The 15,201-nt window shown below is 36.8% G+C and overlaps 1 protein-coding gene across 2 annotated transcripts in view; it reads left to right on the top strand.

Annotated features, from left to right (window-relative positions):
* The window catches only part of ca10 (carbonic anhydrase X), a 348,187-nt gene that overhangs the window by 326,328 nt on the left and 6,658 nt on the right, over nucleotides 1-15,201 (top strand). The window contains exons 6-9 of one of the 2 annotated variants that reach the window (XM_015385412.1): nucleotides 2,336-2,408; nucleotides 7,869-8,023; nucleotides 8,202-8,376; nucleotides 13,140-13,332. In XM_015385412.1, the coding sequence (XP_015240898.1) occupies nucleotides 2,336-2,408; nucleotides 7,869-8,023; nucleotides 8,202-8,376; nucleotides 13,140-13,332 (596 nt within the window). The remainder of the gene's footprint in view (nucleotides 1-2,335; nucleotides 2,409-7,868; nucleotides 8,024-8,201; nucleotides 8,377-13,139; nucleotides 13,333-15,201) is intronic. The other variant, XM_015385413.1, reaches the window with a different exon arrangement.

Raw genomic sequence — 15,201 nt, forward strand, 5'->3', positions numbered from 1 at the left:
ATGTTGTCTCCAGATATACAAAAGTCCGTAAGACTTTCAGCTGTAGTTAGAACAGCCACAAAATACTGAATAACAAGGACGATAAACAAGCAGAAAGCTTACATTTATTAAAAGCAAATAAATGACCAATTATATGCTCTCCTTTCAAAGTCCCACTAAAATACATTATGTTATATGCGTTTAATAAAACCAGAAAAAGTCTAGGGGGTATAGGGGCATGATTGGTATGTCCATGTGTTCCTGTTTATAGAATAAACCAGGCAAGCATTCTAATGTATCACACATCCTTTTTAGCCGGCTGACATTTGACTGTATGTTATACAGTCTGCCTTAATCTCAGACCTATGGTGAAGACATTTCTTATGTGGAATAAAAGGATTCCCTCAGGTACCTTTAGGAAAAATGATAAAAAAGAAGGGAGACGGAGAGGGAGAAAATCCACAGAGAAGCACGAGTGGCTGTTAAGCCATAATGTCTGCCTGAAGATGGGAAAGGGCAGCGACTTAGTCATTTTCATGCAAGGAAAGGAGGTGGATGACAGGCAAGTCTCTTTTTAATCAGTTTGCCAAAAGACACCTTGGCAGTTAGAACCGTGAAGTCCATATAGTGTAGCTCAAGGAGTGGTGACACAGAAGGGAAGACGGATGTAAAGAACCTGGGGGTGGACATGAAGCACAAGGTGGATAATCCCATAATAATGTAATGTATCTGCCTTCAAATAAATAAGGGTCATACCAGTATATTCAGCACATAGAACTGAATCATATCTGCCCTGTAGCATGAGCTTGGTTATTTTCACCAGTTTATGACAGATTTCCTTTACTAAGAAGTTAGTATTTTAAATGTGTTATACTTGGTTTAGGATGTACAGATATGATTTAGGAATGTTAATGTTGGATATATGGGACAAGAAGTCAAAAACTGTGTTTTTATCATTTTTAAGAGGCTTCCATGGGCAGTTGCCCAGGAACGTATTGGATTACTGGGTGACCTAGCACAAAATTTAAAAATATATGATCTTTTATTTCAGGCATTTGACAAGTTTGCTTTAACATTTATGCACAAACGGAAATAAGGTTCATACCTTGCTCAACGAATGTCTAATGTTGGTTACCTGTAGCATCCAATTTGCCCAGCTCTGAACATTGTATTAAATCCATGTCAGAGGATTATTCAAACAGCTCTTCATGTTGCATTCATGTACAACTTCAATGTGATTTCACTGTTTTATGATGGCTCTGTCAAATTCAAAAAGCTTTGAGCACCAAAATGTTCTTTTCTCAAATGGATTAATGTTGTATAATCTAATTACCCAGGGACTTGCTATGTCTGTTTGTACTACTTAAAAGTAAATCAAATTTCTATATTTTTCACTTTTTTAAGCTTTAGAACAAATAAGAATGTTCTTATTTTACTGCTAATCAGTGTAAAAGCATTATCATATTTTCTTCATTTTACTGACTGAAGCATACTTAAGATGTTTCTGTTACATAAACAGTATTTTCTGAATGATTTCAGCCGTATGTTGATGCCTTTGAGCCAGTTTCTGGCTGCAGCATTTCTTTCATCTTGTTCAGGAAAGTTTTATTTCCAACACAGAGGCTATTTTTCTGTTGGGGTTACTGGCAGTGTAAATAGACTGACTATTACCTAGCAGAAACTTGTCCTTCTCTATAATCCAAACCTGTTTGATGATAAAAACAAAGATATCACTGTGCCTTCAAGTGCACAGGAATTTCACTGAAACATTACCAGACCAGACTGAATTATGTGTGCAGTTTGATGGCAGCTGTTTTAATATAAAAACTAAATATGTTCCTTAGCTGATCCTGTTGAACTCCAGTAGAGTAGGAAAATGTATTTGGTGTCTTTTCTAGGTAGAGAAAGGATGTATCTTGTTTGTTGTTTAATGGAGAGGCTAAATCTGGAACACTGAAAAATTCCTTTACTTTCATCTCTGATAAAATTAACTGGCTTTGATCTATATTTGAATAATCTCAGGATAAAAGGACAATGCATTTTCTTATTTTATACAAAAATGGGTGGTGTTTTAGGTCCTAATCAGCATGTGTCTAAGATTTTATTATGGTTTCTTAGAACCAGTGGAAGTTTTTTTTCTCTCCAAAAGGTAGTGGTGTAAGGTCCTCTGACTGATAAAAAAAAAATAAATGATTGTTAAAGATAAGAATAAAAAAAAGTGCACTATAATGGGTAGATTAAATCCTGAGTGGATTCAGTTTAATTTCAAATGGACTCAATTTAATATTTGACCATTTTAACCTTACCCTTTTCTCTCTATGTTCTTCCCCTCCTCTCCCCCTTCTCTCTAATCCAGATCGCAGAGACATCAAACTCTTTCCTGAATCGCATGCTGAACAGAGACACCATCACAAGAATAACATATAAAAGTAAGTGCATGGGCAGTCTTCTAAATGTCAGACTATCTCCACATATTTGATCCTAACTGCCAGTTATTAATTAAGCCAGAAAGTGCTGTGTCATTTAAAGCAACCATTGTTAGCAGAGGTGAACATCTGGTTGCTTTAAGCCTGCAACACTTTGCTGGGATGACAAGTTTTGCAATGGAAGGTAACAAGATAATTGAACTCCAAGAAAGGTGTTACAGCTGATTATCTTATAGTGACATGAAAAATGATTTGACCCCTAAGAGATTTCTTCTGCTTTCGGTTTCTAATCAAGAGTTGCCAGGTCCAGTCTGTAACAGCTTGTAGCTTAACTGCTTATGATAATCAAAGAATATTTATTATGACATAAAGGTAAACTGAATAAATACCAAAAATAAAATAAAAAAAATTATCTAGTTTGTTAAGGCAAAAAAAGCTTCTCAAAATAACTGCATTGATTCCAGTGGGTTTTTGTGCAAAACTAAAATTTATTGTTTAAAAAATACGTCTATTGTTTCTTACAAAATGCTGCAGTGAATGTCAATACTTCTAACCCAGGTGGATACTGTCTTTCCCCCATGGTAGAAGAAAATGTCATAAAAACATCCAGACTGAAAAATATTTCAAAATTAAAGACCATACCCCTATTATTCTTACTTTAAGTTATCATAACCATGGATGGAGGGAATTTCAATTATAGATATTAATAATAACCAAAAAAGCTGAGGTGTTGCTAACACACATAAAGTCTCTGCAAGTATTGCATAATATCTTTGTTGCATACTGTCTTCAGACTCATATCAGTTTTTCAGGCCTAATGTCCCCGGATAAAATAAAGTAATCATCTTCATAAAGAAGCTTATATTTTTTTATTCACTTATAAATATGTATTAGTAATAGTTGTTACATTTTTATAAGGGAAATGTGTTCTGATTAAATACTCAAATAGAGATGTATTTTTAAAGAAAATATATATCCAAAAGCATCTGAGTGACACGTTCCTAATCTAAAATGTTTAATGACCAGTAGGCTATGGAAAGCTAAGTGGATGAAAAGCACGTCTAACATGTTTTTGTGAGGTTTTTGCTCATTGTCAACATGTAGTCTTCACCTTTTAATTGGTCACTTCCAGTTGACAACATGTTAAGAACATGTCAACTGCGAGTTAGCCATGCATTGACAACTCTTCTGCTATAAGTCAATTATACGTTGATTTAATTTGATTATGAGCAATTCAGCCACTTGTCCAGTTTGAACTGGTGGGTGTTGGGTATTTTCCCCATTGGATGCTGGTTAAACCATCTATTGTAAGCTGGGGGAGGTTTGCCTGCAGCAATTCAACATATAAGCTTATTTTCTTCCCTTTATGAGAAAAGGCGCCTTTTAAATAAATCTAATATTTAGATGACAATTTAAGGCAAAAATCAGCTGCAAAGCTAAATATCTTTTTAGAGAGATATCTCTGTTCAGGTAAGTCTACAAAAAAACTTACCCATGCTTGCTTTAGGTACCTATGTGAGATAACAGGAACATTTATATGGATAATTTATGAACTCTTCCAAAAAACGGTGCATGGAATTGTCAAAAATATCTTGGTATGTAGAAGCATTTACAATTCCTTTCAGTAGAACCAAGCGGTTAAACCAAATTTCAACATCATAACCCCACCTGTGCTTATTTTATGTGCACCTTAGCTGATCAGGCTCTGTGATTTTACATTTAATGGCTTAGTTGTCATCTTTCATATCAACTTTGCTGTAAAATTTACTGTAAAATGTTTAGCCGTGATAACATTTAAAAGCTGGAATTAATCCATTACAACTCATTCAGTCAAAAATGTCTGCAGAATAATTCTGTATAACTCGGGGTTTGGTTTTATACTCCTGTGAGTATTAAAATGTGTTAAAACTCTGTAATTACTCAATAATTTGGAGGGGTAAGTGAATATTTTTAAAAATTTTGAAAAAGGCATTCTTGATCACACCATTCTCCTTTATGATGCAAATATTGCATAAAAATGCTGTGTACAACTATACATTTTAGACACTTGTTTTAGTGTAGAAAAATAAACTTTTCTATAACTGTGATTAGAAATTAAATGCATGGCTGTTTAGAATATTTTAGAGAACTGTTATAAGATTAGGATGTTAAGATACCTGCGGGGTGAATACTCCTGATAGCTGGAAGGGGCTTTGGCACGGCAGAAGTCGACAGCTGCTCTTCGGGGAGCTCACTCCATTCCAATGCAGAGATAGCCTCAGGCTAACTTAAAAGAAAAGACAAATAATTGGATTAATAGGAGGGAGGTGAGTGACAGATAACATGCGCTGACCCTCTGTGGTTTGGAGGAGTCCCAGAGGCATTTAGGTGCAGCTGGAGGGTGTTGTGTTGTGAGGGGGGATTTTTTTGCATGCTAAGAGGGAAGCTGCAGAGGAATCTGACAGCTGTCCAAAATCTCTGATGTACCACCTTGCACAAGCTGACTCAGACACACGCAACCAGCACCACCACCCACTCATGCTACTGGATCTCGCAGCCAATGTTTCTCCTGTCCCAACGCATCATAATGCACATATGTACACTTATGCAAACAAAATAATACATTCAGAGCGTATATGATTAAGACATCAGAGTTACGACACATAGACAAAAAAATGACTTGCCTGGTTTATACTGAATAAATTGAAACTGTGTGTTATTCTAGAGTTGTTACAGATAATTTAAATAAAAGGATAATTTTAGTGAAGCTGAATTAACAACATCATTAATCCCAGACAGAATATGATTTAAAAAGGATTTTTTTTACACTTCCTCAAGTTAATTTTGTCTGAAAACAACATTTGTTTGAGAATCTGAAGCATTAAAAAACTTAATTCTGCCCTCAGACAGATTTTGAAAATTGCCATCAAAGTGGTTGGTACCAAGAAATCCTGAGGGTCAGGGTTAGGAGCTATCTTAGCCTAGTACTGTACATAAGCTTAGCCTAATTGAAGCATGAAGGATAAGCAGAGGGATGCTGGTTTTGACACGTTTTTTTACGCCCTCAGCATCTGAGGTCGAGGGAAGCTTTGTGGTGTTATGATGGTGACAGCCTGTACTAACATGTTCTGTGTGAACCTACATGAATTGTAGCCACAATAGCCACTGTTCAACCACTTAAGAAAGCACTAAAACTGAATATTTTGAGGCAAATATTTAAAAACACAACAAAGCTCAGATGAAAATGTAAAACATGTATTGTAACACTGAAATAGCACCCCATAAGCCTATCTTATACTGTTTCTTTGTAAAGTTAGTTAGTTAGTTAGTTTTTTTAAGAGTCAGTTACACCTTAAGTTTGAGGAAAAATGCAAAAACGGAATAAGTTGTTCAAGAGAGTAAATTATTTAACATAGTACTATTAATTATAGAAATTAGTGATGTCAAATTTGTGCAGTAGCTAAACCAGTTGTTAACAACAATAACCGTATTGACTAGTCACAAAAATCTAAAAACTTTAATTTGATCCTTTTTTTTATTGTAAGTCTGTCACACCGTTGATTATATCCACCAGAATTTTATTGCGCTCAGACCTAATGTAGTTTCATTAGCTTTCAAATTTTAGCAACCCTCTACATTGACTCCATCACAGTGGGCTGTCCATTTGTCTTCTGAGCCTTCAGAAGATGACAACTGAGAGCAATCTAGTTGAGTGTGAACACAGAGCGATAGATGGACAGAGTCTTAGTCTGTCCAATTAATGCTGTGACAGTGAAGACAGTTTGGATAAAACGGGTTTTGAAGTGCAACACCAACGGCCTGCCACTCACCCGACTGTGGATGTTATGTGAAAGAGGCGAGGAAAAATTAGTTCTGAAACATGAGCTGAGAGCGCGATGAGCAGTAAGGAGGAGTGTGTACTCAGTAAACCCCCACAGAATGTCATGCTCAGGTCTCAGTGACAGGACTGAGCATGATGAAAGAGTCAATGCTGTGAAGGGTTCAAACTGACTGCAACGCTTGTCAACATGTCAGTGTCCAGGGCCATAAATATTTAACATTACTACATTATTACCAGCCAGGGGCTAGGGTTGTTTTCACATCATGAGTCAGTCTGTGTGAAAGTGTGCATCAGCATTGCAGGATGTAGCCCATGCACAGAGCGGCATTGAGAAATGTATGTGTTCTAGCCTAACTAATTCTGTTTTAACTTATCTGACTCTGGGTGTGTGCGGCATATTTTAAGCTAAAAAGGATCAGCAGTCACAATCGTAAATATCTAACCCTATAAAAGAAACAGAAATCTTATCTTGACACAGGTAAGAAAAAAAGCTACCAAACGAAATCTAAATAAGCACAGCAGCCATTTGAATATCTAGATTATTAAGCTGATAATGTATTTCTCAATATTTTTTAAAGCACAGTTTAATATATCAAACCTTATGCTTTTATTAAACTAATAAATTGATTACATGAGAAATATTTAGTGGCATGTGAGCAGGTTTGGATCTTATGTCATAAGCACCAATACTTGCTTTTTTGTGTAAAATAATAAGATTAGGATCACTGGAATGTTAAATTTAAGCTAGATTGTAAAATATGCCAGAATCGGATTTAAACACTGCCTTTCTGCATAAAACACAAATTAATATTGTAAAGTGCATATTAATGAAAGAGATTAGTGTGCGATGTGTGTGCAACAGAAAAGAAAATAAGTTGTTTATTTTTTATTTAACCATCTTTCTACAAATGCTAAGGTTTCAGAAAAATGCTATCTTTATTAAAGAGGCTTTATTTCAATTAAATATATTGTCGTCAAGGTTTAACTACACCATAAATTGTTGTTTTTCTGCTCATTTGTTGGATGTTGTTTATAATAAAACCACTGAAACAGTTTTCTTTATATTCCTTCATATAAATAAGGAATTTCTGCTAAATCTAAAATTACTGTCCACCTGTCTATCCATCTTTTTCCTGCAGTCATTCAAAAATAGACAGGGAAAGCCCGAATCAATTTTCCATTTAATACAGAGCAAAACAGAAACAAACAGGATGGAGTTACAACAAGAACAACTATTCACACAACCCTCCGATGGCCAAGGGCAATTTAGAGATGTCAATTAACAGTACTAACAACTCCCATGCCATGTAGCCCCATCTGATCAGTCTACATGTATGTACTTTAGGTTTCAACCTAGTGATAAAATCGATTCTAGTATCTGAAAAGATTTCCTAATATAAGCACCAACTAACCAGTAGCTAATGTTGGTGTATACTAGATTATTATGAATTGTTCAAATCTTAACTCTTCACTCTGTCAATGTTTAAGTTCACACTGCTGATTTTAAAGTAGTAGAAACTGAAGCCTTTGGTTATCAAAGATAATTAGAAATCTCAGGGCAAATCATAGTTATTCAAGCTACAGTTTTTGTTTAACCATTGTCTGCTTTGTTATGTATTTTTCCTCTTTCTCATCCATTGCAGATGATGCATATCTTCTGACTGGCCTGAACATAGAGGAGATTTACCCCGAAACTAATAGTTTCATCACCTATGATGGATCAATGACTATCCCTCCATGCTTTGAGACAGCCACATGGATCCTAATGAACAAGCCAGTGTACCTCACACGCATGCAGGTGAGTCTCAACCACCCATCAAGGCTGTAAAACATCTCAACTAAGTAAGGAACATATGTAATTACGCCCCCTAATGCTCCATACTCCCCTTTCTGTAAAGTGATGCTGTGAATGTCTCCATTATGCTTCTGTAAACCTCTCACTCTGGCTTTGCACCTGTCTCTGCCTTTGCATTTAGATGCACTCCTTGCGGCTACTGAGTCAGAACCAGCCATCTCAGATCTTTCTGAGCATGAGTGACAACGTTCGCCCCGTCCAGCCGCTGAACAACCGATGCATCCGCACAAACATCAACTTCAGCATGCAGGGCAAGGACTGCCCTAACAACAGGGCCCAGAAGCTCCAGTACCGGGGTACAAACTACTTTATTTAATCTTGCTATAACTGTTTTAAGTAAGACATGTTTTGTAGCTATTAAAATCATTCATTCATACACCAAACAAAATGAACTGCATTTCTCACTATCCTACCTGTCCCAGAAGCATGATCCGTACCATCGGCTCAATTGCGCATGAGCAACCAGATTTACATCTGGGTCGCCTTTGATTTTATTTTGTAAAAAATGACCCAAATTATGTTTTTCCCTCCCCAAAAATAGTGAGCGTACTAAACTATAATATTTTCAAGGTTAATGTATTTCCTGGCAAAATAAATGCCTTAAAATCTTTTCTGTCTTATCTCTCGTCTTTCCCCGATCTGCACCATAAATGGGATCCTATGCTACTTCTGGGAGCTAACTTTTTCGGTTTTGGATTTAAACATAAATCTAGTCTTTTTTAAGTAGCATTGAGTGCTAGTTTTGCCGATGGAGAGAATGTTCTTCATCTTATTACCATGTAGAGGGCCGCTCTGAAATGATGTGAGATGAAGCAAAGAGAAGGTCACAATTTTGGTAAGAGGAACGGCATGTTTTGGCAAATTTAGCAGAGCGAGAGTGCCAATGCCCTTGCAAGGTAGCAAAGCAAAATTTGGAGAAGTGGAAAAAACAGAACTTTTAGTTTACATTTGCATTGCAAAATCCAATCAGGGACTAGATGTGGCTCTGACCTACTGTGAAGGTGCCCAGCAAAGACAAATTTTTCAAATCAAAATGGAAAATCAAGAAAATAATTCTTAAATTAAAGGATGATGTAGGGAATGCCCGTAAGAGGTGTGAAGGAAAATTTTAAAAATTATTTACCCCAAGAAGAACTGTTTGTCATGCTCCCTTACCTCCAGCACAAACACCGGCCAGTTACCTCCACGTTTCCCCACTTTGGTGCACTCTTCCTGGTTGACTTCTTTAATCTACCACTGTCCTCCTTTCTTTTTCTGGAGTGAGGCTATCCCTGGCTCCCTTGCTCTGGCCCTCTGGTTGCCCAGCGGGCTTCTCCAATCTACCACTGTGGTTCCTTAGCTCAAGGGGGGGCATAGCCGGCCACATCATTCGGGTTGTGGGGCTTTTTTTGCAGGGTTCTTGCTTTCATTTCCTTGCTCCTCCTATGCCAGCTCCTTACCCTAAGCTCTCATCCTGAACTCTAAGCTGACATGACCCACAAACTCTGTACTGCCTTTGGTGGACTCGGGGATACCAGTAGCTTAGCTCTGCTTTGCAAAATAAATACAGTACCGCAACCTGCTCCAGGAAATCCCTGTACACCATGTGGAGGTAGGACCTGTAACCAACAGACTCAAATATGTAGTGGAGCCTCTCTGTAGCCACGCAAATTTGTCCAGTCTGTAAATATCTTACACCATCCAGGTGAATTTCAGGTGAAATATCAGTCAAGAAAAGGCACACAAAACAAACAAAATCTCTGTGAGAATGCACCATTAGGGAACAATACTGATAAGACACCTGATCAGACATATTATGGTACACATATGTAGTATTTAAGTTAGAAGGATTAATGTGTCCTTGTATTACAGTTACTCAATTTCTTCCCATTCTCCTTGTCAAAGTGATCTGCTATATTCCAAAACAAAGAGAGGTTTCAATTCTCAAATTAAGCTCATATACATTTTATATATATATATATATATATATATATATATATATATATATATATATATATATATATATATATATATATATATGATCATTACACATAGAGTAAAATATTCAAATCCTAAACTTTGTAATTTTCATTATTATGGCTTATAGATAATAGAAATCCAAAAAGTCGGGCAGAGAAAAAATTGATATAAGAAAAAGTGAAATATGGAAAAGTCCAAGGTGTTACACCCTAATTAGATAAGTACCAAAAACCCCTGCAAAGTTTCCCTATGCTGCAAAGGGTCTTCTGGTCTGAGTAAGTAGGCAACACAATGAATGGGAAGGGTGCTGACTTGACAGATATCTAAAAGAAAGTATTTGGTTGTTGATTTTTTTTTCTCAGTTTAGTTAGTCACTGCTGCCAAAGACTGATTCATCTACCAGTACTTACTGGAAACAGTGCTAAACACTCACTATCGTGTCGCACGGATAAGATCCTTTTTTTTTTCTTTGTGCTGTGACAGAGTAGAGATACGTTGCTGCTGAGAGTGACTCGTGCCACTGTTTCACTCAGCCTTGTGTAAAAATCAGGCTGTTATTCATTCTTGCCCTGATTCATGCAGTCCAAGCACTGTCCGAAAAGTCATGTTGTGTCACTTCATGAGCTTGGACAGACGTAATGTGAAAAAGATAATGTATTTACTTATGTTGTAGATTGTGTTCAGATGAAGTCTGGATGGATTTAATTTATAAGTCCAGATTTTTCATAATAATAATACTTTTTCCTTTTAAAATCTAAGTAGACTGAGCTCAGTCAGTCCTTTGATTTTTATTACTGTTTAAACTGTAAAGAAACATGAGAGGCTGTCAAAGGTTTAAGATCAGTGCACTCAGCGAATGATCTTCAGAACGTTTGTGTGTCTTGCAGTTGTAACAAAGAGCCGATTTTCAAAGAAAGTGAAAAGTGATTTGCGTTTGTAATGAGGCAGGCAGCAAGTGCAAAAAAAGAGCCTGCAAAGAGACATAGGGGGAAATGTAACTAGAAACACTGTTACATTATGTTTAGCACCTGTCTAAAGACATGCAAACTTTGGGGAGGGGGCAATCGAAGAGAACTTTCTGGTGTTTTAGAATAATTTTGTTTATATTACTACTATATATTTCTAATGCTAATTCACACTGCAAGCAGCAGGAGCAGCAAAAACGTGTGTGTTGCTTCATTTTTGATGTTTGTATAAGTTTAGTTCTGACGCTTGGCTGAAGCATCTTTGCAGCTCTTGCTGCACGGTCGGAAAGTGAGTCTGATGTGTATTGGGCAGAGCTACCACCTGAAAACTTAATCCGTGCTGTCAGTTCATCAAGACTATGATATTGCCTTCAAATATTATTTTGCTGTTGGAGCCACTCAGACCCCAGTACACCAGCAGTGCTCTGTCACTAGGAACTCCGTTCGACAGCAGTCTCTTTGCGTTTTGCCGCTACTCTTCGCGGCGGCTGGATGTTGGTGTTTTTCACGTACGTAATCCAAACTGCAGGCACCAGAATAACAAAAGCAAACATATTTTGCCAGCAGATTTTGGCATTTTAAGTTAAACTAGACATTAATAAACTGTTGTAGGGGAGTGATCACAGCAATCTGCCCTGCCAGCTCCAAGATCAAGTTCTCTGAATGGTTGATGTGGCGCGTCGAGCAACAAAAGTTAAATTTTTCCAACTCCAGCAGCTGCTGCTTTCGCAGTGCGTCCCACATCTCAGATGCTCATAAGCTCATGATGCACTGCTTCTGCTGCTCAGACGCAATGCTCCTTCTGCTCACAACTCGCTGAGGGACCTTTTGCTGTGCCAAGATGCGCATCAACAATTGACTTTGCATGTAAACTAGTTGCTTCTGCTGCCTCTGCTGCTTTAGGTGTGAATGTAGCATAATACTTTTGTTTTTATTATTATTAATTTTTATTTTTGTAGTACTTAGAGATAGAGCCTACTTGTGAAAGTGGCGCTATAAACACCATTTCCACCAAATATATGGCTGAGAACCTCATCCTTATTTTTCAACCATCTGAACTGCACACAAAACACACAATGGCCCAATCCCAAACTGGCCCCTAAACACTTACCCTGAGCACTATCCCTCCATTTAGACGTTCCCACAGAGGGTCTGCCACATTAAGTGCCATCCCAAACCAAATAGTGGGTAGGAGGAGTGGAGCATTTAGCTCTTAAATAGTGAGTGCATCAGTTGCAGACTCACTGGAATTCAGCAGCAGGTGTAAATGTGAACTAGTGGCGGAAGAAATATAAATTCCAATAGTTTGCTGCATCTTTATAACGCTGAAAGAAATCCCTTGTTAGGTATAAGAAAAAAATGTAAATAATTCAAAATGGGAGGTCCTCTTTAAAAGAGTTTCAACTGACCATATACATTTGTTTTAAGAAAGGGGCAAACGTTTGATTTTATGTCACTCCTCGCCACAGAGCTACAGGCATGCACATGTGGCATTGCCATAGCAATGACTGCTTTCTTTCTGTAGGAGGTAAGAAGCCATCCTATTCTCATATACACCCCCTCCAACACCCCCTTCAATCAAGGCACCTTCCACAACTGCGAGTGTGACTTTATTGGGAGTGACACACAGGGGGTGGTTTGGGATTCAGCTAATCTGTTCATTTTAATGGGGCAGAGCCAAAGTGGTCATGTCTTCACATTTGGGCAGTCACCGCATCAAGAACAACTATACACAGACAAAATTAAAGGGACAGTGTTAGAAGAATCTTAGCCAAGTTGAGGGGGAAAATGTATTGTCAGTTGCTTAGTGGTCCAAAGTCAGATGAAAGTAAAGTTTGATTTAAATTTAGAAATCAAGATCCCCATAACTAGATGAAGTGTTGAGAGGTAGACAATACCATTTATCTAAAGTCCAGTAATTGAAGTAAAGTGTTACATTTGTCCATTGTGTTTCCAAAAGTCCATGGTCACCACAGTCATGTACCTGCAAACATCAGAGTAGTTTCCTCTTCCTTCTGCTGACAAGCACTATGGTGATGATGACTGATTTTAAAGCAGGTGTCAATACCTGCCCCCACTGGCAAAATACCATAAGCTGCTAAAATGACCGTGGTGTTACTGTGCTTATTGGATAGCAAACCCACTTGGCCTGAACCCCATAGAGAATCTCCAGAGTGCTGTGAAGGGGAAGATGATAGACTTCAGACCCAGCAATTCAGATGACCTGAAGGCCGCTTTCAAAGCAACCTGGGCTTATGTTACACCTCAGCAGAACAACAGGCTGATCACCTCGGTTCCAGTAATTCATTCAAAAGGGGGCCAAACCAGGTATTAAGATAAGTGTACTTTTCAGTACCCTAACCTTTCTGTTTAACATATACTTTTTTTTCTACCATACTTGATGTAAAATACAAATTTTAGAAGACAATGAATATTGAGTTTTCATTATCTGTAGGCCATATATGAATATCATAATAAGACAGGCTTGAGAATGCTTCAAAATGTCTAGTGTACAACATGTACTAGTTGATCTTTCTTAAAAGAATGAAAAATAAATAAATTTACTTTCTTAACTTGACCCAGATATTGTAAATGGATCAGAATCTCATAAAGCAATGACCTAATTCTGGAGTTTTTAAATGTAATCTTAAATGCATATCAAATAGTCCTCTTTATTTATATAAACTTCTGATTATTAAGAAGAAGTCATTAAAATCAGTCTATTTTTTTCATACAGGTTTTAGATATATTTAATCTCAGCTGTAAGATTGAGGTGTTACTCTTTTTTAAGTGTTTTACAGATCTTTAGTATACTATATCTTATTGACAGTCAACTCATGCAACTGCGCTGACAGGCCCAAGAGAGAACTTACACGGTCTGATTGATCTGAAAAGCCCATGCAGTCTGTACTCTTTCCTTAAAATATAGAAAAATATCCCTCACAGGTTTAGAACATTAAAAAAAGAAAATATCTTGTTGACCACCATAAGATTTGTTGAAGTTGTTAAAATCTGTTTTAAAAAATCTGTTTTAATTTGCTTCATATTTTTAGAATGTAATCAAATGTCTATCAAAACATAGAAGCTAAAAAGGCAAAAACCAAGTACGGAGCCCCATAATTTATCTCTCCCTTCAGAAATACAGATATTTTTTATATATTAAATTGGTATTTTTTCAAAATATTTAAGTATAATGTTAGTTAAATAGAGATGTTTTGTCAATGAGGTCGAAGAGAGTAAAAACCTACAGCGTTAAGTTAAGAATTGTAGCAACTGGCTATCCTAGTATGTGCTAAGAGTACTTTACTTGTTTACATCTTTACACATTTTCTTGACTTGTCCTGATGCTTTTATAGCTTCAATAAAGAGCCACCTGTTAAAGGACAAATTGCAGATAGGCAAGGCAAGTATACCACAGTTAGTAAAGAGACAATTGAAAGGCTTTACATGAATTAGACAGTTAAATAGAAGGAAAGTATAAGCAGGATAAAAGCAAGTAAAGATAAAAACATGATAAAAGCAGGAAGTAGATATCACATAATGACAAGTAATACATTCCAATATTCTATCATTTCCCTAGTTTGTATATGTAAACTATACTGTATATAGTACTAACAAAGTCAATGTAACTAAAGCGTTTAAAAAAAACCTACTGAAACTCTATGCTCTAATGTTTTTCAGATGAAGAGCAACAGGCTAAAACAATTCCTTTTTTGCATAATTGCTAAATGCCATAAAGAGATAACAGGTTATTTTTGTTTATAAGTATCTCTAGGAATCCACCCAGTGTCAGTTTCAAGTCAGGTTTGGATTATGTTACTACTATCTTAGGAAAGCAACTGACATTAACCCTTTAAGGACTAACCCTACAGTCTTAGAGAATTATGTCCTCTAACCTTCAAAAGTGTTTTCTTACATCCATCAAGAACAGCACCTTTCATGCCCCGCATCCAGACTGTAGAGGAGCTGAGCAGCTCCTTTAGTAAATTACTTTTACACAGGTCATTCATCCCTACTGCCATCGGACTCTACAATCCGACACTACAACGGCAGTAACTTGTGCAATGTATAATGTGCAATTACCATTTCATACCCAGTGCAATAACCTGTTTCTATCTGTCAATAAGACTTCAGCTGTCATATATATATATATATATATATATATATATATATATATATATATATATATATATATAT

Source organism: Cyprinodon variegatus, unplaced genomic scaffold (assembly GCF_000732505.1).
Source record: "Cyprinodon variegatus isolate N-32 unplaced genomic scaffold, C_variegatus-1.0 Scaffold338, whole genome shotgun sequence".
In the NCBI taxonomy this organism is placed as follows: domain Eukaryota; kingdom Metazoa; phylum Chordata; class Actinopteri; order Cyprinodontiformes; family Cyprinodontidae; genus Cyprinodon; species Cyprinodon variegatus.